At 46.2% G+C, this 27,443-nt stretch overlaps 1 protein-coding gene across 1 annotated transcript in view; it reads left to right on the top strand.

Annotated features, from left to right (window-relative positions):
• LOC112260416 (neuropilin-1a) overlaps positions 1-26,958 on the top strand; it is a 48,996-nt gene extending 22,038 nt beyond the window's left edge. The window contains exons 3-18 of the mRNA XM_042328704.1: positions 1,022-1,203; positions 3,880-4,107; positions 7,190-7,360; positions 8,994-9,160; positions 14,290-14,445; positions 14,923-15,067; positions 16,029-16,263; positions 16,370-16,466; positions 17,451-17,595; positions 19,029-19,211; positions 19,566-19,613; positions 20,946-21,092; positions 21,265-21,578; positions 22,731-22,824; positions 23,098-23,151; positions 23,468-26,958. Of these exons, the coding sequence (XP_042184638.1) occupies positions 1,022-1,203; positions 3,880-4,107; positions 7,190-7,360; positions 8,994-9,160; positions 14,290-14,445; positions 14,923-15,067; positions 16,029-16,263; positions 16,370-16,466; positions 17,451-17,595; positions 19,029-19,211; positions 19,566-19,613; positions 20,946-21,092; positions 21,265-21,578; positions 22,731-22,824; positions 23,098-23,151; positions 23,468-23,757 (2,656 nt within the window). The 3' untranslated portion in view covers positions 23,758-26,958. The remainder of the gene's footprint in view (positions 1-1,021; positions 1,204-3,879; positions 4,108-7,189; positions 7,361-8,993; positions 9,161-14,289; positions 14,446-14,922; positions 15,068-16,028; positions 16,264-16,369; positions 16,467-17,450; positions 17,596-19,028; positions 19,212-19,565; positions 19,614-20,945; positions 21,093-21,264; positions 21,579-22,730; positions 22,825-23,097; positions 23,152-23,467) is intronic.
• Positions 26,959-27,443: the final 485 nt, after the last annotated feature.

Below are 27,443 nucleotides of genomic sequence, written 5' to 3'. Positions count from 1 at the left end.
TGGGTTTGAGGAGCAGAGCTATTGTATGATTAACCCAAACCGCTGTCTGAGTTGGTCTTGGAATGACGCTATGTGCAACATAGGCTGGAATCCAAACGGATTATTGTTTCCGTATTGTTTGATCAACTCTGGGGCCTTTTTCCTGAACCAACAGGTGTGTTTGACTCCCCCCTCCCCTTTCTAGCTCTAACTTGGCTGACAGCTACTTTATTGAGGAAAAGTATACTTACTCTGCCTGTGACACGTGCTTGTCCCACCTAGCTATCTTAGGACGAATGCACTAACTGTAAGTCGCTTTGGATAAGAGCGTCAGTTATATAACTAGAATGTAAATGTTAATGTCCAGTCTGAGATTCAAAGGTTGGGGGTTCAATTCCTCATTCACGCTATAGAAACAATAAATGGGCTCCAGCCCGTTCTTTATTATTATTTCTTAATATAATTTTTTTAAATCTCCCCAATTTGGTATCCAATTGGTAGTTACAGTCTTGTCTCATCGCTGCAAGTCTCGTACGGGCTCGGGAGAGGCGAAGGTCGAGAGCCGTGCGTCCACCGAAACACAACCCAATCAAGCCGCACTGCTTCTTGGCACAATGGCAACTTAACCCGGAAGCCAGCCGCACCAATGTGTCGGAGGAAACACCTGGCGACCATGTCAGCGTGCACTGCACCCGGCCCGCCACAGGGGTCACTAGTGAGCGATGGGACAAGGACATCCCTGCCGGGCAAACCCTCCCCTAACCCAGACGATGCTGGGCCAATTGTGCACCGACCCATGAGTCTTCGGGCCGCGGCCAGCCATGACAGAGCCTGGACTCAAACCCAGAATCTCTAGTGGCACAGCTAGTGTCTTAGACCACTGCGCCACTCGTGAGGCCTTTCTACGGGTCGTTCTGGCTCTTACAAGGCTTTATACTACTACTACTACTACTACTACTACTACTGCCACACTATTGTTAGCCTTAGCAGCAGCAGTTTTGTACAGTAAGTCTTACACTGATCCTCTCCTATGTCCTCTCAGGTATGACTATGTGGAGGTGTTTAACGGTGGGGACGAGAAGGCTCCAACCCTGGGGAAGTTCTGTGGGAAGATCGCCCCCTCCCCTATCATCTCAAGCGGCAGCCAGCTTCTCATCAAGTTTGTGTCCGACTACGAAACCCACGGGGCTGGATTCTCCGTACGTTACGAGGTCTTCAAGACAGGTCAGCCTCTTTGGATATGGTGTTGAACCGTTTGTAAAGTATTTCTAACTATTGTGTGTTATTACTTGTGTCCTTCTGTTCAAATACAGACTTAACGTCTTAGGGGCAAATTCTAACTTCCACTTAAGTCACATGTTCACTTAGTGATTCATTGATAGCAACGGGAGACTAAGGGAAAATTCGACTTAAGTGGGAGTAAGGATTTGGCACTAAGAGGCTGAGACTTCTGTTCAAGGTTTTACAGGCTCAAGTCTGAGAGAGAGAGAGAGAGAGAGAGAGAGAGAGAGAGAGAGAGAGAGAGAGAGAGAGAGAGAGAGAGAGAGAGAGAGAGAGAGAGAGAGAGAGAGAGAGAGAGAGAGAGAGAGAGAGAGAGAGAGAGAGAGAGAGAGAGAGAGAGAGAGAGAGGCAGAGAGGAAGAGAGAGAGAGAGAGAGAGAGGAGAGAGGAAAGGAGGCAGAGGGAATATAGAAAGAGATGGAGAGAGTGAAAGAGAGAAATATAAAGAGATAGAGAGAGAGAAATAGAGAGAGAGAGTAGGGAGGATGTACAAGACAGGTGCAGGAGACCCCAGGCTCATTTAGTTAATGGGCTGTTTGTCATTGGAGGATTGAGGGTGACCTACACATTAAATGGATGCTCTGGCAAGGATAGGCTGAATCTAGAACAGCAGAGGGAGGTAGAGGTGGGGGGAGTTGGGTGGGGTGAGGTGGGGGGGGCAGCCAAATGCGGGTTGTTTTAACCAAGAGTGCGCCCCAAATGGCACCCTATTCCCTATATAGTGCACTGTATCTTCGAAAAGTTGTAGTCAGAAGTAGTGCACTATATAGGGTACAAGAGGGTATAATTTGGGACACACCCAAGTGTATGAGTTAAAAATTGTCCCGCCTACATAATCCCATGACATGTTGGAGTCCCCTCTTGTCACATTTAAAAACCCATTACATTCGCAAAAGCATATTGCCTTGTTGTTCCCTCTATGGCTATGCTCCCATTTACCAATGTAATATACTGTGACAAACCAAGCTACGGCGCTGACTACAAGTCTACCATTACAAAGAGAGAAACGCAACACTGGAAATGGTCGTAAACGGCTCTCGTGATGACGACAAGCACCATTTGTGTTAAAGATAGCATATCGTCAGGGTGACTAATGAATATGGCTCGCGTCCCAAATACCACCCTATTCCCTACATAGTGCACTACTTTCAGCCAGAGCCCTGGTCAAAAGCAGTGCACTCACTATATATGGAATAGGGTGTCATTTGGGATACAACAAACAAATGGAGCACATCTGCCCGCCATTGCCAGAGCTCCTCCTCTCATTGACCACATAATATGCATCAATGGTCGTGTAAATGATACACACCGGGTCCTCCACAGAACCGTAAGGCTATATCTGTCTAGCTCTCTCCTCTCACTGTCGTTTCACTGCCATTCCTCGAACCAAAAACACGTCTTGTGGTTTTGAAAGACGGCCATTTTTACAGAACCACATCAAACTGTGGCTTAGATAGGGAAGGGTCTCCATCAAAGTGGGTGGAGTTTGGCAGGAGATTCATTGATGGGCGTATGTGCAGGAAAGACAATCTCTCATCAACACTGTGTGCCTCTGTCATCTCGTCTTCCTTACAAAGAGCAGTCAATGTTACAACAGTAACCTGGGCTTGTACATGTCCCTTTATGACAGGGGAAAGAGGGTCGAGTGACTCCCTGGCTTTTGGACTGAGGTGAACTGTGTCTGTCTTCATAGGCATGTGGGGGTCTACCAACAGGCTCATAGGTCCTGTACACTGTACTATGCATTTTGAGCAATGGTTTTGATACAATTGTGTAAAATAATTACACAAAGCATTGTAGAGACAGCGCAAGCTCTCTGTTGTGTCACCAGAACCGTTGTATCGAACATGTTGTACATTAGTTGTAGAAGCTGAATGTGTACAGGGGCCAGATAGTTTCTTCAGGCCACTTCTTCAGCAGAGCAACCATGAAAAGAGCTCTTCAGTCTTCACAGTGGGGAGTGGTCTCTTCCTGACTGAGACTCATTGGGGGTGGGGTGGAGTGAGGGTGAGGGGTTTGTTGGGGTGGGGTGTAGTGGGGGTGAGGGATTTGTTGGGGTGGGGTGTAGTTGGGGTGAGGGATTTGTTGGGGTGGGGTGTAGTGGGGGTGAGGGGTTTGTTGTGGTGGGGTGTAGTTGGGGTGAGGGATTTGTTGGGGTGGGGTGTAGTTGGGGTGAGGGGCGACGTCTCCAAAAACAACCCAGAGTGTTTGTGTCTGACTGCAGCAGTCAATAAATACCAGACGGTTCCCCCCAGTCAAAACACAGACATAGCCAGCTAGTGGCACCGAGGGTATGACCAATAGGAACAGGCTCAGTGGACACCTCAGTGATAATGGAGTAAATGGACTCAGGGCCCATGAACCACTTATGACGGTGGCCCATCAAATAATTCGAAATTACAACATTCTAGTTATGGCAACACCTTTCTTGTTTTCAGATCCTCAACAATTATTATTGTTACGGGCATATAAGAATGGAGCTTATTAACAGCATTAATACATTTAATACAAGCTTGAAGACAAAAACCTACAGCCATTGACGCATATTATTCATCAAAACAGGATAATGACATGCAACGCTTAACATACAATACATATTCCTCTCTCAACTTCTCCACAGGGCCTGAGTGCTCCAGAAACTTCACCTCATCCAAGGGCGTAATAAAGACGCCAGGCTTCCCAGACAAGTACCCCAACAACCTGGACTGCACCTTCATGGTCATCGCCCCCAAGATGTCCGAGATCGTGGTGGACTTCGACGCGTTCGACATGGAGCCTGACACCACCCCTCCACCCGGGGCACTGTGTCGCTACGACTGGCTGGAGATCTGGGACGGGTTCCCTGCAGGTGAGAAAGGGAGGGAGGGAGGGAAATGTGAAGGGCTTGTGTTGAAAAAGAAAGAGATAGGGGGAGAGAATGAAAAAGATCGCCAAAGAGAGAGATGGAGGAAGAAAGAAAAACAGATTTGTCTCATCAGCCAGCAGTGCTGTTGTTTTCACCCACCAGGCCACACAGATTGATTTAGCACATTAAGGAGACAGGCAGAACCTACACTATTCATGGTCTACAGTGATGGTTTTTCACTGGAATGCCTTGCCCGGTCTCCATTGTTGTGTGATTGAGCTGAGGTCTGAAGAGAAGAGGAGGAAATGTACATTGAAAAGCATCAGAGTGGTGCCTGGCTAGGCACACTGCTTTGTCTGTCTCCCTGAGACTCCCTCTATACTAGGGCCTTGCCAGGCTAGGGTCTTCGTCCCAAACTAGAACACTAGAAAGGGAATAATGTGCCATTCGAGACAGGACTGGCACAGCCCTTTAGAAACTATCACACACCTCATAGCTGGGCTCCTGATAGCTGGGCTCCTCATAGCTGGGCTCCTCAGCTGGGCTCCTCATAGCTGGGCTCCTCATAGCTGGGCTCCTCATAGCTGGGCTCCCATAGCTGGGCTCCTCATAGCAGGGCTCCTCATAGCTGGGCTCCCCATAGCTGGGCTCCTCATAGCTGGGCTCCCCATAGCTGGGCTCCCCATAGCTGGGCTCCTCATAGCAGGGCTCCTCATAGCTGGGCTCCTCATAGCTGGGCTCCTCATAGTTGGGCTCCTCATAGTTGGGCTCCTCATAGCTGGGCTCCCCATAGCTGGGCTCCCCATAGCTGGGCTCCTCATAGCTGGGCTCCCCATAGCTGGGCTCCCCATAGCTGGGCTCCTCATAGCTGGGCTCCTCATAGCTGGGCTCCTCATAGCTGGGCTCCCATAGCTGGGCTCCTCATAGCAGGGCTCCTCATAGCTGGGCTCCCCATAGTTGGGCTCCCCATAGCTGGGCTCCCCATAGCTGGGCTCCCCATAGCTGGGCTCCTCATAGCAGGGCTCCTCATAGCTGGGCTCCTCATAGCTGGGCTCCTCATAGTTGGGCTCCTCATAGCTGGGCTCCCCATAGCTGGGCTCCCCATAGCTGGGCTCCTCATAGCTGGGCTCCCCATAGCTGGGCTCCTCATAGCTGGGCTCCTCATAGCTGGGCTCCCCATAGCTGGGCTCCCCATAGCAGGGCTCCCCATAGCTGGGCTCCCCATAGCTGGGCTCCCCATAGCAGGGCTCCTCATAGCTGGGCTCCTCATAGCTGGGCTCCTCATAGCTGGGCTCCTCATAGTTGGGCTCCTCATAGTTGGGCTCCCCATAGCTGGGCTCCCCATAGCTGGGCTCCCCATAGCTGGGCTCCTCATAGCTGGGCTCCCCATAGCTGGGCTCCTCATAGCTGGGCTCCTCATAGCTGGGCTCCTCATAGCTGGGCTCCTCATAGCTGGGCTCCTCTAGCTGGGCTCCCCATAGCTGGGCTCCCCATAGCTGGGCTCCTCATAGCAGGGCTCCTCATAGCTGGGCTCCTCATAGCTGGGCTCCTCATAGCTGGGCTCCCATAGCTGGGCTCCCCATAGTTGGGCTCCCCATAGCTGGGCTCCTCATAGCTGGGCTCCTCATAGCTGGGCTCCTCATAGCTGGGCTCCTCATAGCTGCTCCTCATATTTGGGCTCCTCATAGCTGGGCTCCTCATAGCTGGGCTCCTCATAGCTGGGCTCCTCATAGCTGGGCTCCCCATAGCTGGGCTCCCCATAGCTGGGCTCCCCATAGCTGGGCTCCTCATAGTTGGGCTCCTCATAGCTGGGCTCCTCATAGCTGGGCTCCCCATAGCTGGGCTCCTCATAGCTGGGCTCCTCATAGCTGGGCTCCCCATAGCTGGGCTCCTCATAGCTGGGCTAGTGCTGTATACATGCCTGCCAGGACTCTCAATAAACATGTTGTCTGTCCCGGTGTCTGCTAAAGCTTTGTATTTGTGGTGTGTAGATGTGTAACAGTCCAGATAGCAGACAAAACACTGTAGCCTACATCCCAGAGAGTTATTTACTTTGTCACAATACATTTGACAAAAAAGAGAGGGAAATGGAGACAAAATAGGGAAGTAAACATTCAATATATTACCTTGACACATAATTGGAGATGAGGGACATTTTTTCTGTGCCATACACGTTATATATTGGCTGTCATTTTGGAGTCACTTTGACTGAAAATAAGAATAGAGTGTATTTCTAAACACTTCTACATTAATGTGGATACTACCATGATACCAGATAATCCTGAATGAATCGGGAAAAATGATGAGTGAGAAAGTTAGAGGCATTAATATAATCCCCCCCCCCCAAAAAAAACCCCATTCTAACCCTGTTATTGTAATGGGGGTATGATATTTGTGTGTCTGTAACTAACCACTCATCATTATTCATGATTCCTTCAGGACTATCCGTTATCATGGTAGTAGTAGAAAGTGACTCTAAAATGACACAATATATCACCATTACTTTCCATTGGGCACAAGCTTATCTGAAACACAACCAAAACAAACAGGAAATGTTTCCAACAAGTTTGTGGAGTCACAAGCTTGTAGTTTGTCATTGCGTGCTAGGAATATGAGACCAAATACTAAACTTTTGACTACTTGAATACACTTGAATGAGTTTGTCCTAATACTTTTGGCGCCCTAAAATAGGAGGACTACAGTATGATCAAAAAGTGCTCTAATTTCTATACGGTTCACCCGATACTGTATGGATGAAAATACCCTCAGATTACAGCAGAGAGTCTGCACTATAACCTCATAGTCATTGTGTCATTTCAAATCCAAAGTGCTGGAGTATTGAGCTCAAACAACAACAAACCATTCACTGCCCCAATACTTTTGGAGCTCACTGTAGCTGAATCATGATGTTGTCTTGGCACCTATTGTCATAGAGTTGACATAACTCTTTGTTATTGTCTTTCTGTTCCTCTTTCTGTTCCTCTTTCTGTGCCTATTTCCTTAACTCTCTCTCTCTCTCTCTCTCTCTCTCTCTCTCTCCCTCCCTCCCTCCCCCTCCCTCCCTCCCTCCCTCCCTCCCTCCCAGTGGGTCCCCACATCGGGCGGTACTGTGGTAACAGCAGTCCTGGACGGGTCATCTCCTACACTGGGATCCTATCTATGACCATCAACACTGACAACGCCATCGCCAGAGAGGGCTTCTCAGCCAATTACACTGTCAGAGAGAAGAGCCTGCCACAGGGACATACACCAGAGGGTTAGTACAGCCTACTACCTCACGTTAAACCTTGTCCCAGCCAGAACTGCCACGCCACAGACTAGCATCCTGCACAGGGGGCGTACTTGTATATAACTCCGGGGCCACAGTGTCCAACTCTAAGTGCACTCACAGTAGGTGGGATTGGGGCAGGGAGGGGATTAGCTGGGATGGGGGCGGGGAGGGGGAGGTCAGGAAGGACAGTGTGTGGGGCTGACTGGTGACACAGGGTCTAAATGCCTCACAAACACACAGAGCCAGGATGGACTTACGACACCCCATCCCAGAGAATAAAAACAGTCTCTGTCCCTCCTTCTATCTCCTCTCAGCTTTCTGTTAATTCTACCATTTCTATTCATGAGTCTACTGTTCGCTCCTCTCAGCACGCAGCGGCAGAAGCTCAAAATATCCACATATCATTGCAATCTAAATGAAAGACCTTATCAGAGACTATTTCAACAGTTCATGTGATCAAAGCCGCAGTATGGAGTGTTCCAAGTGATAAGATTAAGTCATCAGGGGAACAGGAGGAATACTGATATCTGACAACATTACATTCCATCCGCCTTCCTCTCATGTAATGGGAAAAAAAAGTCTAAACAGTTTTAAGAACATTTCGGCACACACATTTCTACTTCCAAACCGACTGATAGGGAAGTAATAGTGTGTGTGTGTGTGTGTGTGTGTGTGTGTGTGTGTGTGTGTGTGTGTGTGTGTGTGTGTGTGTGTGTGTGTGTGTGTGTGTGTGTTCGTATGGTGTTCTATGTTTGGTTTTTTTTCATCCTGCAACATTTAAAATAAGTAAAGAAAAACATGTATTAAGTCAATAAAGACATGACATTGTTTGTGTCAACGTGTGGGCCTACGCTTGCTTTTGGGAATCTCATAATAATATTTGACATTATTAATTTATTAATAACATATCTTGAAAAAAAAGCTACTTTAAAAAAGGATGCTTCTAGTTTGTGTGTGTGTGATTTTTTTAGAGATGTCAAGAGTTAGTCAACTCAGTACCTCTGTGGTGTACTCAGTGTGGCTCGTTACGGAAGGTTCTAGATGTGTCATCTTTGAATGGCTCCAGCTGAGATACACAAGAACGTGCTGTTCTTTTCTTCTGACTCAGTTCAGAGAGGCTTGAGGAAGTTCGCGTTTAGTTCCAGTAAGACACAGTTCTTTCCCATTGCATTTCTCTTCCAAGTTGTCTTCGAGGCCAAGACCTCCCTGAGTCACACAACATCTCTTTAGAGACCGACAGGACAAGACAGAGGATGGAGGCTCATAGCCCTCACTCTAATTCTTACCCAAAAAACCTAACTCTAACCATAACCCCAAAAAGTTGCTGTTTAACAACAGAGTTGCCGTTGATAGTCTATTGATGATTTAATCTGTCAAACATTTATAGCAGTGTTAATCAAATTCTTGTCCTGGGGACCCAAAGTGATGCACATTAAACATTTTCCCTAGCCCTCAGACACCTAATGATAAGTAGATTAGCTGAAACCACTGTGTTAGTACCAGGACAAAAACTAAAATCGTCAACCCCTTGGGTCCCCAGGACCAGGATTGAGAAACACTGATCAACAGAGGACTGTCCAAATAAAGTCTAACTCAGGTTCTATATCTCTGTTGACAGACTTTAAGTGTGTGGAGGGCCTGGGGATGGAGTCAGGGGTGATCACCTCGGATCAGATCACTGCCTCCTCTCAGTACAACTCTAACTGGTCTCCTGAGCGCTCCAGACTCAACTACAAAGAGAATGGCTGGACCCCCTCTGAAGACTCCAACAGAGAGTGGATTCAGGTAAGAGACAGCCCTGGGGCAGCTGGGTTACATGTGTGGCATCTGCGTCCCAAACAGTTGGAAAGTAGTGCACTACATAGGTGAATATAGTTACATATGTGTGTCAGTGACAGTACCAATGCTCTTGGTGCGTGTAAAACATCATGGCTGCACATGAAGCCCTGGGTTGAGCAACAGTTGGTTATTCTAGACTCATCCCGGACTGTGTGTTTTGTCCTTCACCGCTACCAGTTCGGGACAGCTACTGTCATAGTGAAAAGTTTTAAGAGTGCATCTCTCTATGTATCCACACAGTCCGGGGGTTGTAGGCAGACAGTGTGGGAGACTCAGGTCTGTCTCCACCAGTCTGAACCAATGTCACGGCTGTCTGACAGCATCCCTAATGAGAAGTGTGTGATCCATTAGGTGTGTGTGTGTGTGTGTGTGTGTATGTGTGTATGTGTGTGTGTGTGTGTGTGTGTGTGTGTGTGTGTGTGTGTGTGTGTGTGTGTGTGTGTGTGTGTGTGTGTGTGTGTGTGTGTGTGATCCTTGCAGCACAGGTCATGAGGGTGTTCAAGAATGACATTCTTGGAAAAATAAACATCATAATGTCACAAAGAAGACAGATTGTGATCGAGAGGCCAGACTGACTAGACTAGTTGGCATTTAGGTTGATTAAGCTCCTTCCTACACACACTGTCTAACAGGGACATGACTTCTATAATCTAGTTTGGTAAAGGTAGCAACACCCTGAGGGGGATGCTTCTTGTTGTAAATGCAGATTGTTACATGAGGCTATTCTGTAACACTACTCTACACCAACACTCCAAACACGATGAACTGAACAGACTGCGTTTTTTTCCCCCAAAACAGAACTCCAGCAGTAAAGTGGTTATATTGTCTTTCAATATAATCACACTCCAATAACTCTGAACTGAGCAGGAACATGTACTTCAAGATTGCATTACTAGAACAGAATAGAATAATAGAATAGAATAGAATAATACATCATGTATTTTAATACAACCAAATGCAATAACTGATATGAACTGATATAAAAAAAACATATTTATCAAATGAACTTCCCCCATAGTTTGACCCCAAAGCATTTTGCAAATGTGTCGCGCTTCAAATCATGGGAAGTCTGTAAATCGGGGTATATAATTACATGACCACAGAATAATGCAGTAACACAGTCTAAAGGATGGGAAGGCACCACAGTGTCCTGTTTTTGGCCTCACTCCCAAACTCTCTGGGAGAGGAAGAAATAGCCTCCCCATGGGTTTGTGTGGGGGGTGTGTGTGTGGTGTGTGCATGGGTTTGTGTGGGCTGTGTGAGTGACAGAGGACCCCTGGGAACGTCAAGCCCCAGATGGACTTGCTACTGTAGTGTGTGGGTGTGTGTGACTCTGCATGGGTTTGTGTGGGCTATGTGAGTGACAGAGGACCCCTGGGAACTGGCACTCTATGGTGAAGCTGTAGTGTTGCCATAGAGCTGTACATTCCTTATAGCCTATCCTGGTAAATCCCCTAGAGTTTCTATATATTCCCCTCCGCCTTCAACAAAGTCATGGCAACCCCTTTCTAGCACACAAGCCACGCTGTTAAGACTCCTTGAGCCACTTGAACATTTGATCCATGTACTCAATGGTATTCGTGATACAATTGAGAATCATGCACAGCAGTGTAATTAAAGAGCGCGACAACAAATCTGTATAAATTAAAAACTGCTGAGATTGTTTGCCAAAGGCAAAGTCCACTTGAGTACACATGGGCTTGAGTCAGTACAGAGGAGTTGTGGACAGTGTCCTGGGTTGTCTTGGCACGAAAGACCTTGTTGCTCTGCTTCAGTCCCAGTCTCAAGTTGATCTCGCAACCAAACCAAAGCCCTTTATTATGATAGAAACCTCTGAGCTGAACACTCTGTCCGCCGTTTCCTATTCTATCTGACATGAACTCTGCAGCGGCCGGCCAAGCCTATTGGCCAGACTTCCTCTATGAAAGGACTGATGCTAATTACTCTCCCATATTCCTAATTACTCAACACTTGGCAGCGTTGACACTCTGTGGCTGAAAATAAAACCCTCTGCTCAGGCCTTTAATGGAGAAAACAATGGGATGCAGACACGGCTGCATTCATCAGCCGGACCGTGACTAAATGAGATTGAACAAAAACATTGGCACATCCTTCAAAACAGGATATTGGTGTTTTTCTGGCGAGGAGAGAAAGAGCTTGTAACCAGCGCTAGGCTGCTGTGACTGACTGCTGTGACCCACTTTGTCACGAAAGTGCTGTGTCATAACTGTGGGGTTAGACTGGACAAGATCAGGGCAAGAAAAGGGTTCTGACCACATGCAGGGGAAATAAAGCTACGACGTTCACTGAACAAGGTTCTCTAAAGTGACAGAGGCACTCATGGTGAGGTCAGTTGAGGGTGTGGCTTGTCGCTTTTGATCATGTTAACATATTCTACGTCAGAGATGGGCAACTTTGACGGGAGTGGAGGCCACAAAAAAAAAACGGAACTCATCATGAGAGGCCGTGGTGGCTTGTGGGTCTGCGTGCCCACATCCATACCAGAAGACTTTGCAATTTACAAGTAATTCCTTTCAATTCTACTCATTTAGCCATGGGGCGGAGAGAAAAATGTGCAGTTTTATAACTAGTTAATGACTAAAGCATACTAGAATAATTGAATTCTTCTACAGTCTTCAACCATGATGCCCAAAAAATAAATATATAAAATGCCACGCTCAGTCCATAATAAATCTTCCAGTATGATTCTGATTTGTTTCTCCTGACAAGTGGCATTGGATCATGTTATGGGACCTAAATATCGCATCCTTCGTGTTGTCTCTTAGGGTGATGGGAACTCCTCCAACAGTCTCTGAGGACTCCTTTGTTTTCATCTCTTTCCGCGAACAACATTCACTCGCAGAGCAGCCAGGCCCAAATGTGTTCTACAGATGTACGGCCCTTTCCTGGTTTCCAACGTCACAGACCCGAGACAAACGTTTCTCCTCAAGCAGTACGCCTCTATAAATACTTTGTCTTTGGAGAGGAAGGAAACCTTTCCTGCATAAGCTTACCTCACAGGTTTCAATAACATGTCAATCTCACTGTAATTCAAAAACGGCCAGGTTGGGGATAAATTACGCACAGTGATGGGTTGGCAGTTTCATCCATAGCTGTGGCATCCGGAGGAAACTTGCTATCGACATGGGGCCTAGATATATCCCTTTAATATAAAAGCCAAGATGATCCAATTAAATCAGCAGACTACCTATACAGCCAAAGATTTGTCATAAAGGAGCCTAAAGCTGTAACGCTCGCTGCTGGGAGAGAGAGAGGAGGACCAAGGTGCAGAGTGGTAAGTATTCATATTCTCTTTTAATGAAAATGAATACTCGAACAGGAAATAACAAAACATGAGAACGAAACGAAAACAGTCCTGAACGGTGAAATACAAACACAGAACAGAAGATAAACACCCACGAAACACAGGTGGAAAAAGGCTACCTAACTATGATTCTCAATCAGAGACAACTAACGACACCTGCCTCTGATTGAGAACCGTACCAGGCCAAACTCAAAACACAACACAGAAAACCGAACATAGACAACCCACCCAACTCACTCCCTGACCATCCTAAAACAAAGACAAATCAAAGGAACTAAGGTCAGAACGTGACAAAAGCACACATTACTGCCAGGCGACATTAAAATAAAAAATGGTGTCCTGGAAATAGTATCAATAAAAGGTTAACTGTTGACTCAATAATAGAATTGTATGTATTGATGGCACACACGCATGAATTAGGTAAGTCATTATATTCAGCTGAAGTAAGACTAATGAAGTACTACTTGTCTGTGTCCCAGATGGCACCCTGCTCCCTACAAAGTGCCCTACTTTTGACCGGAGCTCTTGTCAAAAGTAGTGCACTGTAAGGAATAGGGTTCCATTTGTGACACAGCCTCTGGCTAGCTGCACCATGCTGCAGAGTGGGCCACGCACTATAGCATACTTCATCAGAACAAAATTCATCAACCTCAAAATACCTCTACCTCAAAAACATAAATCATCATTTAAACCCCCTTAAAGTAGAAGGCATGGAGCTGCTCCGGTTTTTAGGCTATACATCAATATTATCTCAAAGACTCTCTCTAACGGTTCTCTGAAAGAAAGATGCTCTACTTCGATGACGCAAAAAAAGCGACTCAAGACAAAAGCACAGACACAAACACACCCACACTAATATCATGAAGCAACCAACCATACTAAGCCCCACCTAGTTTAAAGTACATAAATATTTAATACATGAAGCCCAGAGCAGAAGGGTGGCCAGCAGGCACCGTCCTTGAGAGACCAGGGTGTGTGTCCCAAATGACACCTTATTCTCAATATAGAGGGCCCTGGTCAAAAATAGTGCACTATATAGGAAATAGGTTGCATCCCATTTGGGACACAACTCTAGAGAGACCAGCTGCTCCCTGCAGTTCAGGAATTCCCCAGACAGACAATGGAGTCTCTCTCTCTCTGCTCTGCTGGCCAGGCCAGGCAGTGGAGCTCACTTCCTGTGGACCTGCCCCTGCTCCCAGAGGAAGGGCAAACGCTCCTGTTTTCACCGTCAGAGGCATTATGGCCTTCCCACCGGTTCCGTCCTGTCCCCCACAATCGGCCTAACAGGCCTCGCCCTGCTCAGAAAGTAGGCAGAGGCTCTATGTTCATTCATACAGAGTGTTTTAACATGGTCAACACTGACAACCCACTTAACAGACCACATCATGAGTGGCTCTGTCAGTAGCTGCCCCCGACAGGTAGCTGGAAGTGGCTTCTGTCAGATCTTTTCTAACACGGTTAGCAGGTTAGTTGGCAACTTCCTGCCTTTAAGCCCACTGTATATGATGCTCATCCACATGCAGGACATTGAGAGTTATACTGCAACCAATTAACTAATTGGCTATTTTCTTCGTTTGCACCTGGCAAGTCTTCTGTGAAGTTAAAGAGTTTTGGTTGATTTGGATGCAGGAATAAAGCACTGGGTAGCAGCACTATTCCCTGTGCAGGTCTTTCAGCCCTTTATCTCTGTTTTGCCTGCATGAGCTAACAGGGTTCAAGCTAACTTGGTGTTTCTGGTTTGTGTTGCCAGGTGGACCTGGGATTTCTCCGCTTTGTCTCAGCCGTGGGAACACAGGGCGCCATCTCCAAGGAAACCAAGAAGGAGTACTTTGTCCGCTCCTACAAAGTGGATGTGAGCTCCAATGGAGAGGACTGGGTCACAATAAAGGAGGGATCCAAGCAGAAGGTAAGACTGACTCATAAGATCATTTTTAAACCTTTTGTTTAAATTGTCATAAAGGTCTTTACTGTCACCCGGCCTAGAACCCAAAGAGCAGGTAAAGGAGAAGCAAGAGAACAGTGGCCAGGACAAATTCCCCAGAAGGAAGAAATCTAGAGAGGTTATATACATGAGTAATAGAAAGACTGGGTTCAGTCTGATTTGGAAATCAAAACCACACATTTCACAATAGGGCAGATTTCCTGTACTCTGGACAACAAACACCAGGGGAATCTGTCCTATTTTACAGAACAGGTTCAGACATTTCTATTTAACATATGTGACTGAGGTAAACGAATTTGTCTCTATTCTTCTGGAATAAAGCAGAAGATGTGTTTCTGCTGGACATCATGATGATCTCCTTCCTCTTTGCTTCTTCATCATCATCTTCTTCTTCATCTTCTTCTTCTTCATCATCATCATCATCTTCTTCTTCTCCTCCAGATTTTCCAGGGGAACCACAACCCTACAGATGTGGCCAGGTCGTTCTTTCCCAAGCAGACTCTGGCGCGCTACGTCCGCATCAGACCCATGTCCTGGGAGATAGGCATATGCATGCGCTTCGAGGTTTACGGCTGCAAGACCTCAGGTACACACACACACACACACACTCACACACTCACACATACACACACATTTTCATTCTAATCTAGACCCTATTTACCATGCTTTCCAGTGCTCTAAGAAATCTAATTAATCCTGTACTTGGCTGTGCAGAAGACAGCCTTGTGATTTAGAATAATCACTGCTTCCAAAGCCGGTCGAGGGTCATGCTAGGTAGTTATTCATTGTAAAAGTGCAATGGAAAACAGCAAAAAGGCAAGTTGAGTCATCGTACATCCAGTATTTACGATATTACTAAGCGCAGCACTTGGTTCTTCCCAGAAATCCATCCTCTCTTATTTCCCTCAGCAGGAGAACATTATAAATATGGTATTACTCTGTTCCTCACTGCAGGGCTGTGTGTGTGTGTGTGTGTGTGTGTGTGTGTGTGTGTGTGTGTGTGTGTGTGTGTGTGTGTGTGTGTGTGTGTGTGTGTGTGTGTGTGTGTGTGTGTGTGTGTGTGTGTGTGTGTGTGTGTGTGTGTGTGTGTGTGTGTGTGTGTGTGTGTGTGTGTGTGTGTGTGTGTGTGTGTGTGTGTGCGTGCGTGCGTGCGTGCGTGCGTGCGTGTGTGCGTGCGTGTATTGTACAAGATGATTAAGAGCTTGGAATGACACAGGGAGGATGTAGACCGTCTGTCTCTGTCCTCCAGTTATACTGCCTCTGTGAGTTCAGCCCAGCCACCTCGTATGATACACACACATGACCACACAAACGCGGGCGCACACACGCACACGCGCACACACACAGGGTAGTTCCCACAAAGACAAATCACAAAATAACTCACAAAGATCTCAGGACATGGAGTGTATGTGTCCCAAATGGCATCCTATTCCCTATATGGCGCACTACTTTTGGCCAGAGCCCATGAGGACAGAACCTCAATCTGATCCCTTCTCTACTTTCTCTCTCTCTCTCTCACGCACACACACACACACTCACAAACGCAGACTACCCCTGTTCAGGCATGCTGGGGATGGTCTCCGGACAGATCTCAGATGCCCAGGTCACTGCGTCGTCACACGCGGAGCGTGGCTGGGTACCGGAGAACGCCAGGTTGCTAACAGGGAGGTCGGGATGGACCCAGCAACAGACCAGACAGCCCTTCAGGAACGAGTGGCTGCAGGTGGACCTGGGCCAGGACAAGCTGGTCAGCGGCCTGGTTATCCAGGGAGGACACCACAGGTAGGTAGCCTAGAGGACAGAGACGGGGGCCAGCAACCAGAGAGTTGGAACCTGTGTGTGTTTGTGTGTCTTTCTGGATCAATAAAGTTGTATTTTTATTCTATAGAGACAAGAATGTGTTCATGAAGAGGTTCAAGGTGGGTTACAGCAGCAACGGCTCTGACTGGACCATGGTGAATGAAGACAACGATGCCAAGCCTAAGGTAAGGGAAGCAGCCTGAGAATTCATGTTTGGAATTCACCTCCTCCCACAGAGACCCACTGATCAATAGAAAATCATTCCGATCATATAGGATGTTGCCAAGATTGATGTTGACAAGAACGCAACATATCCTGTTGGTCAAGTCAAGGATGACATGTCAGTGTGTGGAAGCCATCAGCACCTAGCTGGTCCAAATATCCAGCAGTACTCTTCGTACTCCCTGTCACGGTCGCAAGACATTGAACATCCATCTATTCCAGATGGTGGGACTCCTGATTTATGGCAGACAGAGGAAGATCTTATTTGTGTCCCAAATGGCACCCTGTTCCCTATGTAGTGCACTACTTTGGACGAGGGCCCATAGGCCTCTTGTCCAAAGTAGTTTACAGCATAGAAAATGGGGTGCTATTTGGGATGCCGCCCTAGATATCCCCCTGCCCTGTTTCCTGTGTCTTTTTATAAAGCTCCTTTCCAGCCTCCAATCTTCAAAGACGAATAGAGAGGAAGTCTATTTCAGCCATACATCCCGGCAGCATCTCAAATGGCACCCTATTCCCTACACAGTGTACTACTCTGGTCAAAAGTAGTGCACTGTATAGGGAATAGTGAGCCATTTGGGAGGCAAAGAGAATGTTTTTCAAGCTGCCACACCAGGCTTCACTTTGATTGAGGGTTTTAGAGGGAAACTTAAGAACCTAGGGCCTGGCACCATGGTGGTAGCAGCCCTGGTGTCCCGGACTCCCACTACCTGCTCACCGCACGGGCTAACCATTTTCACATGTCCTCTCGCTTTAAATAATATATTAAGGAGGAACTCATAGATCCTAGAGGTCTTCAAAGAAATGTGTTTTGTTTTGATAGAAAGTCGATTCTTTTTCAATAGACTAGAGCCTCAAGGTGTGTGTTTGTGTGTGTGTGTATGTTTGCGTGCATGCAAGTGTCTGTGTGAATCCTAACTAACAAACGTTTCTTTTCTCTCTTCCAGATCTTCATTGGGAACCAGAACCATGACACCCCAGAGCTGCGTACTCTGGGCCCTCTGCTTACTCGCTTCCTCAGGGTTTACCCAGAGAGAGCCACCCCCGAGGGCCTGGGCCTCAGACTGGAGCTGCTGGGCTGTGAGATCCAGGGTGAGATAGTGCAAACATCTCACACACACACAGTTTGGCTTAACAACGACAGCAACAGAGTGAACAAACAGATCTTGGACCAAACTAGTGTTATTTAAAAAAAAATTATAATAATAATAATTCAACATTTATTTTACTAGGCAAGTCAGTTAAGAACAAATTCTTATTTATAATGACGGCCTAGCCCGGCCAAACCCGGACGACGCTGGGACAATTGTGCGCTGCCCTATGGGATTCCCAATCACAGCCGGTTGTGATACAGCCTGAAATCTAACCAGGGTGTCTGTAGTGACGCCTCTAGCACTGAGATGCAGTGCCTTAGACCGCTGCGCGACTTTGGAGCCGCCCAAGCAGGACAGTATTAGGATTAAAGAACCCCTCTGACAGGGTCTAGAGTTAGACATCAATCATAGTGGCCTCACACAGATGGAATCCCAGATAGGCTTCACTCACCTACTCCTAACTACAGACCTGAGACCTGGGTGAGTGACAAGCCTTGGGCAGTAGGGGGAGTAGTTGTGTAGACTTTTCTGCTTGATGACAATGTGTACCCTACCTGTCAGTTAGTGTGTTATGTGGGAGGGTTAAGACATGAAAGGCTGATGAATGCCAGGGCAGGCTGCCCTGACTCTGGGCTGGGGGGGGAGTCACAGTGGGACGGTGAGGTGGGAGTGGGGCTGAGGTGTGGGTGAAGTGGGAGTGGGGGTGGGAGAGTGAGTGACTGAGGGTTGGGGATTTCTAGGTCTGGTATGGTGTGTCTGGTTACCCTAGTAGGGAGGAAGATGAGGATCAGTTAGTACAGGCCAGACGGTGGGGTAGTGGAGGGGAGAGGAGAGGAGGTGGAAAAAAGAGGAGGAGAGGAGGGGAGAAGAGGTGGAAAAAAGATGAGCTCCACATCAAAGAAAGAGCACGAGAGCATCCGAACACACACTCACTTGGGAACAAGCACACACTCACACACACTCACAGGGCCACATTGGGAAATCCACTATGAGCAATCTACTCTAATTATTTCCCCAATTCTCCTTCACACCTTGATTCCAACCCCTCTGCAGCTACCAGGCTCTCCACACTTGGCTCTCCACACTCCGACTTTCTGTATCGATCTTGCTACCAGTAGCAACCAGCCTCACTCCACAGTCTCATGTTACCGGATCGTTTCCTATCTCCACCCAGACCATGTGCCCTGGAAGCCTGCTTGGTTTCACCATGTCAGTGTCATTAACATCTAAAATCAAACAAATGGCCATATCCCCTAATCCAATCACAAAGGTTGACCTGTAAACTGGCTGCTTACTACAACCAAACAGCAGAGGTATCATTTCCCTGAAGGATTCTTCTCTCTCTCTCTCTCTCTCTCTCTCTCTCTCTCTCTCTCTCTCTCTCTCTCTCTCTCACCCCACTCACTCTCTCCTCTCTCCTTCCCTCTCCAGAGCCCACAACTGTCCCACCGACCACGCCTGTAGCGATCACGTTTGCTGTGACCACGTTCGCTGCCACCACGACCGCGTCTGTGACCACGCCCGCACCGACGTCAGAAGAGTGTGACGACGAGCAGGCCAGCTGTCACAGTGGAACAGGAACAGGAGCAGGAGGGGAGGACTACGACCCAACAGGTGCCGACCACCAGCCTCCCTTGCTCTCTCTCGTCATCCCACTCTCCTTCTCACACCCACCCTTTCTCTATCTATCCATCCTCATCATGTCTCTCTCACTCTTCTCTACCCTACCCTAGAGGATTTATTGTTTGTATATCGTTGTATTTTACATTTGTGTTACTCTCCTTGTGTATTCATGTTTTGTCTTTTTTTGTGGTCCCTAGGAAGAATAGCTCCTGCCTCTGCAATTACTAATGGGGATCCAAATAAACAAATATCTATCTGTCTAATATATCTGATCTATCTATCCATCCATTTGACCCACCCTCTGATCCATGAACCCCACTGACTGTGCCCATCTGTGTCTGACAGGTGACACCACAGTGGCAGACCCTATCATAGAGGGAGACCGCATACCAGGTGAGAACGTCCATAAACTACCGGCTCATGTACTCCACCCATCCATTCATGCATCCATCCTTCTCTCCGCCTCTCTTTTGTTGTCTGTCTATAAAGCAAATGAGGCAGATCATCATGGTTGGATTTTGACATGAAATACAGAACAGGATGGTAGACTTGACCATATAATTGATGTCATCCAAACTACAGAGATGTTGCCAGATCTATGTGTGCTGTTGACCAGTGCTGGGTCCTGGTCTAATGTTGTGCGCTCTAAAATAAATAGGCTGCCATTTGGAACACAGCCGGTGTTTGGCCTTGAGATGGAAAAACATAACTGCAGAAACAGAAAAAGGAGCCTTGAGTCTCAATTAACTGAGCAAGTCATATGACAACAACCAGAGGGCACAACAACAGTTATTCTCTGAGTACTGCAACAGCGTCTGACAACAAAAGAAACATTCTTTGTAAAAATAAAAAAAAGAAAAGGGAAAAAAAAGATAGCTAATGTCAAACATGTGTCCATAAAACGTATGTAGTATGTATAAGCTAGAAGTAGAAGCCTGGGTATTATTTTTTTATTAGTTTACTCCAATTAGGGGAGGGGTGGTAGGGTTAGGGGAAAATAAAAAAGAAGGAACATATATTTAAAATAATTTACCTCAAAATGTATATGGGGGATTGAAAATGATGGAGACAAAAGATTGATAGAAGCCACAATCTATCTGCAATATTAAAGCATTATTTTTACTCATAGCTGTAGCATTCATTTGGATGCTGTGATTAACCACTGCCGTCATGTTATGTTTTGTCCCAAATGGGCCCATTATTCCCTTTATAGTGCACTACTTTTCACCACGGCCCATTGGGCTCTGCTCAAAAGTAGTGCACTATATAGGGAATAGGGGCCCATTTGTAGCTGGCATAGAGGGGATGAGAAACAAGTTTTCGTAGTGTACATTCTGGAAATGGTTTAGTCTTCATTACTGTTCTGTTCGTGGCACTACTTCCTTCTCTCTGGAAGGTCCCTTCAGTCTTCCTTCTCCTGGTACTAAACACATGTTGGATCTGTGAATCTGTCTTTTGTTTAATATGAAATATCGTATCTAAGTTTGAGTGCCTTCAAGTTACTGTAAGAAATGGTCATTTTCCTGAATACAAATATTGTGCTTGCTTCTTCAGCTGTTCAAAAGTATTTTCATATATTTGATTTGTTAGAGGGAAATTGGAAATGACACGTTGTTACTACCTTACCTCACTCTCTATTCACGTTGTGTAACATTAAGTTAATAATAGTTACACTTAGCCAGAGGAAACAAGCTAGGTTACTTACAAGGTTGACCTCTTTTCCAGAGTACCTGTGGTTCGCGTGTGACTTTGGCTGGGCGGACAACCCATCGTTCTGCGGCTGGACACTGGAGACGGATGCTGGTGCTGGGTGGATGATTCATACCAGTGGGGCCCCTACAGTCCACAGAGGACCCAACCTAGATCACACAGGTGAGAGGACAGAGAATGCATAAACACACACACACACACAGTGTGCACACACACGACACAGAGTGCATGTGGACACACACACACAATAATATTACTGTAGTAAATAAGCACTATCACAATGAACATGGACTCAGAAATAGCTACTTAGCTTGTCTCTTACTGCCCTCTAAAGGAGGTCCAGGAAATTTCATCTACATGCTGCTGGCTACTGAGACCGAAAGGAAGGAGGAGGAGTCAGAGGAGGAGAGGATGGAGGAGAGGGTGGCACGCCTTGCCAGCCTGCCCGTCACCGCCCCTGACGCAGACCTGTGTGTGTCCTTCTGGTACCACATGTTCGGGGAGCACGCCGGCACCCTGCACATCAAACAGAACAAGGAGACAGAGGAGGGACGGACTGAGGCACTGCTCTGGACTGTCAGTGGACACCAGGGCAGCCGATGGAGGGAGGGACGAGTGCTGGTGCCCCACTCTAACAAACCCTATAAGGTAAAGCACTAGGCTAGATCTTGGTCATGAGTCTGTTAGACCTCGGTTAGGTTCCAAATGGCACCACATTCCCTTGTAATGCACCATCTGGGCCCTAGTCAGAAGTAATGCACCATCTGGGCCCTAGTAGTCAGGAGTAATGCACCATCTGGACCCTAGTCAGAAGTAATGCACCATCTGGACCCTAGTCAGAAGTAATGCATTATATGGGCCCTATGGTCAGAAGTAATGCGCCATATGGGCCCTAGTCAGAAGTAATGCATTATATGGGCCCTATGGTCAGAGGTAATGCATTATATGGGCCCTATGGTCAGAAGTAATGCATTATATGGGACCTATGGTGAGAAGTAATGCACAATATGGGCCCTATGGTCTGAAGTAAGGCACTATGTGGGCCCTATGGTCTGAAATAATGCAATATATGGGCCCTATGGTTTGAAGTAATGAATTATATGGGCCCTATGGTGAGAAGTAATGCATTATATGGGCCCTATGGTCAGAAGTAATGCATTATATGCGCCCTATGGTCAGAAGTAATGCATTATATGGGCCCTATGGGAAAGTAATGCATTATATGGGCCATAGTCAGAAGTAATGCACTATATTGGCCCTATGGTCAGAAGTAATGCATTATATGGGCCCTACGGTCAGAAGTAATGCCTTATATGGGCGTTATGGTCTGAAGTAATGCATTATATGGGCCCTACAGTCAGAAGTAATGCAATATATGGGCCCTATGGTCAGACGTAATGCATATATGTCGCCAATAAAGAACAAAACGAACGTGGAGCTATGCAGTGCTCAAGGTAACTATACACAAACAAGATCCCACAACAAACAGGTGGGAAAAGGCTGCCTAAATATGATCCCCAATCAGAGACAACGATAGACAGCTGCCTCTGATTGGGAACCATACCAAGCCAAACTAGAAATAAAGTAACTAGAATGCCCACTCTAGTCACACCCCGACCTAACCAAAATAGAGAATAAAGGATCTCTAAGGTCAGGCCGTGACATATGTGGGCCCTATGGTCTGAAGTAATGCATTATATGGGCCCTATAGTCAGAAGTAATGCATTATATGGCCCTATGGTCAGAAGTAATGCATTATATAGCAGTATTTCACCTATATGTTTATGTTGTTGTTGCTAGGTGGTGATTGAGGGAGTGGGAGACAGGAGCACAGGACATATCGCGCTGGACAATATCAAGATCCTGGATGGACTCACAACAGAGGAGTGTAAGGGTAAGTGTCACTGCCCTGGTCTATAACTCTCTGCTAGGGCTGCATAGCCTGGTTGGAATATTCCTGGAATAAGTAGGAAATAAGCAGGAAATGCAGATTCCTCCAACCAGGATTTCTAGAAAGACTGAGACATTTGGGAAAGTTACAGGAATTTTGCAACTCTCTCTTTGATCTCTGGTTTTGGTGCTTTATTACACTTCTGATCCTGCTTAAGATGTGTAACAACTCAAATAACGTGGCCATTTTGGATGGGTGTTGTTTTTCCCCCTTTAGATCCAGACATACGCGAGGCTCCTACGTCCCAGCCAACAGAGATCTGCATATACCGTAAGTACACTACCTCAGTGCTCATTCATGGTTGTAATATTTTTTAGAACTTGTGGGTGACGAGCCTCCTAACGTCTAACCTATGCTATGCCTATATGTATCCAGCTGTTCATACTTTTTTAAGGCTCTTTCCATCCTTAAAAAATAAAGTGAAGCGAGACAGGAAAGGAAGGAAGAGAGATGGTGTGCTAGACGGGCCGTGGGCCGGATTCAATCCCACACCAGCACTGGTATACATGTGTGTTCCGAAGGCAGCGGCAGGACCTGATAGACCACCCCAGGCCACTAAAGTCATTTTTTTCTGTCTCAATTTCAGCAATAGACCCGTACTACCCAGCGGTAGTGGAGAACAGTGAGCTGGGTGGCCCAGGCAACATGCTGAAAACCCTGGACCCCATCCTCATCACCATCATCGCTATGAGCGCTCTGGGGGTCTTGCTGGGGGCTATCTGTGGTGTCGTCCTCTACTGTGCCTGCTCACACGGGCACATGTCCGACAGCAGGAACTTGTCGGCTCTGGAGAACTATAACTTTGAGCTGGTGGACGGAGTCAAGCTAAAGAAGGACAGCAAGCTGAATGCACAGAACAGCTACTCAGAGGCGTAAGCTAAAGGCGTGAGCTTCCTCTGAGGGAAGGAAGCACCAAGCAGCCTCATAGCTGGAGGAACTAGACCACCGGACGGAGAGTTGGGACCCAAATGGCACCGTATTCCATATATACTGCACTATGTAGGGGATAGGGTGCCCTGTAGTGCACTATGTAGGGGATAGGGTGCCATTTTGGACGCAGTCAGCCGTAGAGATGGTAGGAGGTTGTGACCGAGTCGTGATATTCTCAGGGGCTGCAGTGAAAGGAATTTACCAGTAGGGGGCACTGTGTATAAAGAAAATGTGTACAGCAAAAGGATTATTTAGTTTTTTGGATGTTTTGTGACGTGCTTTGTTTTTATGTAATCAGATGCTGGTGTTGAGACCAATTAATATGAAAGTATTTATCATGTTTTTGTTATTTTTCTTCTGAAAAGATATGATTTTTCATTTTTCTCTGAAGTCAATACTGTTTCACAGAAAGAAAGAGCATAAAAACTTTGATTCACTATCCTGACGTGCGGCTGGCTATTCAGCTGGCCATGTTATGTTTCTGTTATATGTCGGCATCGATTTGTGCATTTTTGTTTGTGTGTGTGTGTGTGTGTGTGTGTGTGTGTGTGTGTGTGTGTGTGTGTGTGTGTGTGTGTGTGTGTCCGTCCGTCCGTCCGTCCGTCCGTCCGTCCGTCCAGAGGGGTGCTTGCCCTGGCCCTAGACCTGTGTCTAGTTCCGACAGTGCCTTTTGAAAGTTTGTGTTGCCTTTTCTCTACTGATTCTGTTCATAGCAGTACATAGGCATCCACTGGTAGAGTCTGATTCTGTTCTGATCACAGCAGTACATAGGCATCCACTGGTAGAGTCTGATTCTGTTCTGATCACAGCAGTACATAGGCATCCACTGGTAGAGTCTGATTCTGTTCTGATCACAGCAGTACATAGGCATCCACTGGTAGAGTCTGATTCTGTTCTGATCACAGCAGTACATAGGCATCCACTGGTAGAGTCTGATTCTGTTCTGATCACAGCAGTACATAGGCATCCACTGGTAGAGTCTGATTCTGTTCTGATCACAGCAGTACATAGGCATCCACTGGTAGTGTCTGATTCTGTTCTGATCACAGCAGTACATAGGCATCCACTGGTAGAGTCTGATTCTGTTTGGATCACAGCAGTACATAGGCATCCACTGGTAGAGTCTGATTCTGTTCTGATCACAGCAGTACATAGGCATCCCCTGGTAGAGTCTGATTCTGTTCTGATCAGAGCAGTACATAGGCATCCACTGGTAGATTCTGTTCTGATCACAGCAGTACATAGGCATCCACTGGTAGATTCTGTTCTGATCACAGCAGTACATAGGCATCCACTGGTAGAGTCTGATTCTGTTCTGTACATAATTATGTATAAGCATCGGCTGGTAGAGTCTGATTCTATTCCGATCATATGAGTGAGTAGGCATCAGCTGGTTAGAGTCTGATTCTGTTCTGATCATAGCAGTAAGTAGGCATCCACTGTTAGAGTCTGATTCTGTTCTGATCATCATAGCAGTACATAGGCATCGGCTGGTGGAGTCAGATTGGCAGGACTTCATGCCATCCCCATAGTACATGACACATCCAACTTATTGTACATAGGTTTTAATATATTTGAGCGGCCTTTTATATAAAAAAAAATACAAACTGCTGCAGTATCCTTTCTTTGTGCTCTCTGTATCATAGGTGATGTTGTCTGGATGTCCTCATGTATTTAATGGGTATTTTGTGTTGTTATGTTCCATTGGTGCTCTCACAATGCTGCCTGGGAAAAGAGTGTGTTATTATGGCCAATGGTTATATTCGCTACAAAGGCCTAACAAGAAGAGAGTGAAGAGCCCATCGGCTGTGTCTGAAATGATACCCTAATCCCTAGAGTGCACTACGTGCCCTGATCAATAGTCGTGCACTATATAGGGAATAGTGTGGCATTTGGGACGCAACCAGACAACAGACTGGAGGGGGTGAAGCATCTCTAGGAGAGAAAAAATGCTGCTATGACAATACTTGAGCCAGTTTCCCAGACACAGATTAAGAATCTCTTTGAGAATGCTTTTTAGTCCAGGACAAGGCTTAATCTGGGTTCTGGGGAACTGGCCCTACATGTCTATGGTGGAATGATGGACCTTGCTAGAATGAAAGATACTCTTCTGCCATGCTGTTTTCATGTACTGTGGCTTACATCCTATGTGCTCTCCTTTTGTCTGTATTGAACACTAACGTAAAGAGTTCATGCAAAACAAAGTACTATATAAAACGGCAAAAACATGGATCCAAGGTTCAATGAATGGATGTGATGTAGCTATACCGTTTATTCCTTCGGCCGGGGTCTATTTGAGCTTCTATGTTTCGCCTCTGTCATGTTTCCTTCATTCAGGGAACCTAGTTAGACAGATGCTTCATGGTTCTGCTTTGAGCTCTTAATGGTATTCCATATTCCACAGGATTAGAATCATTCAAATTAGAATGAGTCATTCCTGTTTCTATGGTTCCACCTCTCAAAAATGTAAGGGCCTCATGTTTTGGTGTGGTCCTCTTCAATAGGAAAGGATGCTGCAGCACTAGATGTGAAAACAATGTTGCACTGATATATTTAAAAGATCTTTGTGTTGTTTATGATATTGTTTTGTGAAAAAAGAAATAGAGAGAGAGAAAGCGAGAGAAGGATAAGACAGTGTTACAGATAACTATTTTATATGGTTTCAGATGACATGATATAATTCTGAAATGTACAATTATGGAGATGTTTTTCATTATTGAAAAAGCTATACACGTCTCTTTACTTACGTAATGTTTCTATTTAGTTGGTATGTTATATCACCTTGTGTTTTTGTACTGTCACAAATGTCTGTGCCATTTTTTTCTACAAAATGTTTTCTTTTCTTCAATACTGCTAAATGTAATTTGCCATCCCAGATATAAAAAAAGGAAAGAAAAAATGATTAAGCAGTTAAGGCCTTATTGACTGAGGTAATTATGTTTCTATACTTGGACCCAAATGTCCGCATTCCCTATACTGTGCAATACCTTTGTCCTGGGCCCATAGGGCTCTGGTCAAATGTAGTGCACTATGTAGGGAATAGGGTGCTATTTGACTCCCTGGTCAGCTTCAAGACCTACGTAGTTTCTGAATGATCAATGACTACTACATTCCAAAGAATTGGATCAAATAAATGTTTGAATAAGATTCATTCTTTCAAGTGGGTTCAGTTCAAAGATAAGGGGCAAATCCTAACTTCCATTTACGTCTAATTGATTTTTACAGTGGGTTTCCATAGCAGACGACAAGGGACGTTGAAACATCGAAATCCTTTCATTTTCAACAGAGGGAAGCGAAGTGGGCTGGGGCGTGAACAGGGCCAAAATTGAGGATAGCTGAATTTTATGAAAGTACTATGCCATTGACCAATCACCTTTGGCTTCCAGCCTCTGCTGGATTGGCTGTTGATACCAAACAGTACCTAGCATGCTTTTTGTTTGTTAGCACCCACATGAGGGTGAAGCTAGTGTGGCTATATGATTTAATGCTGATAGTGGAAATCCCCTGTTAGGTCTGGATTCAATCAATATCGCAAAAAAATCATTCAATCATTTCATAATGAGCCGACATATGCAACATTTACCTTGAATGCAGTCTCCGCGGACGCGGGAACCCTACCTTTAAACTTCAAT

Source organism: Oncorhynchus tshawytscha, linkage group LG10, assembly GCF_018296145.1.
Source record: "Oncorhynchus tshawytscha isolate Ot180627B linkage group LG10, Otsh_v2.0, whole genome shotgun sequence".
Classification (NCBI taxonomy): Eukaryota; Metazoa; Chordata; class Actinopteri; order Salmoniformes; family Salmonidae; genus Oncorhynchus; species Oncorhynchus tshawytscha.
Note: the sequence above shows the minus strand (reverse complement) of the source record. Positions and strands in the feature narration are given on the sequence as shown.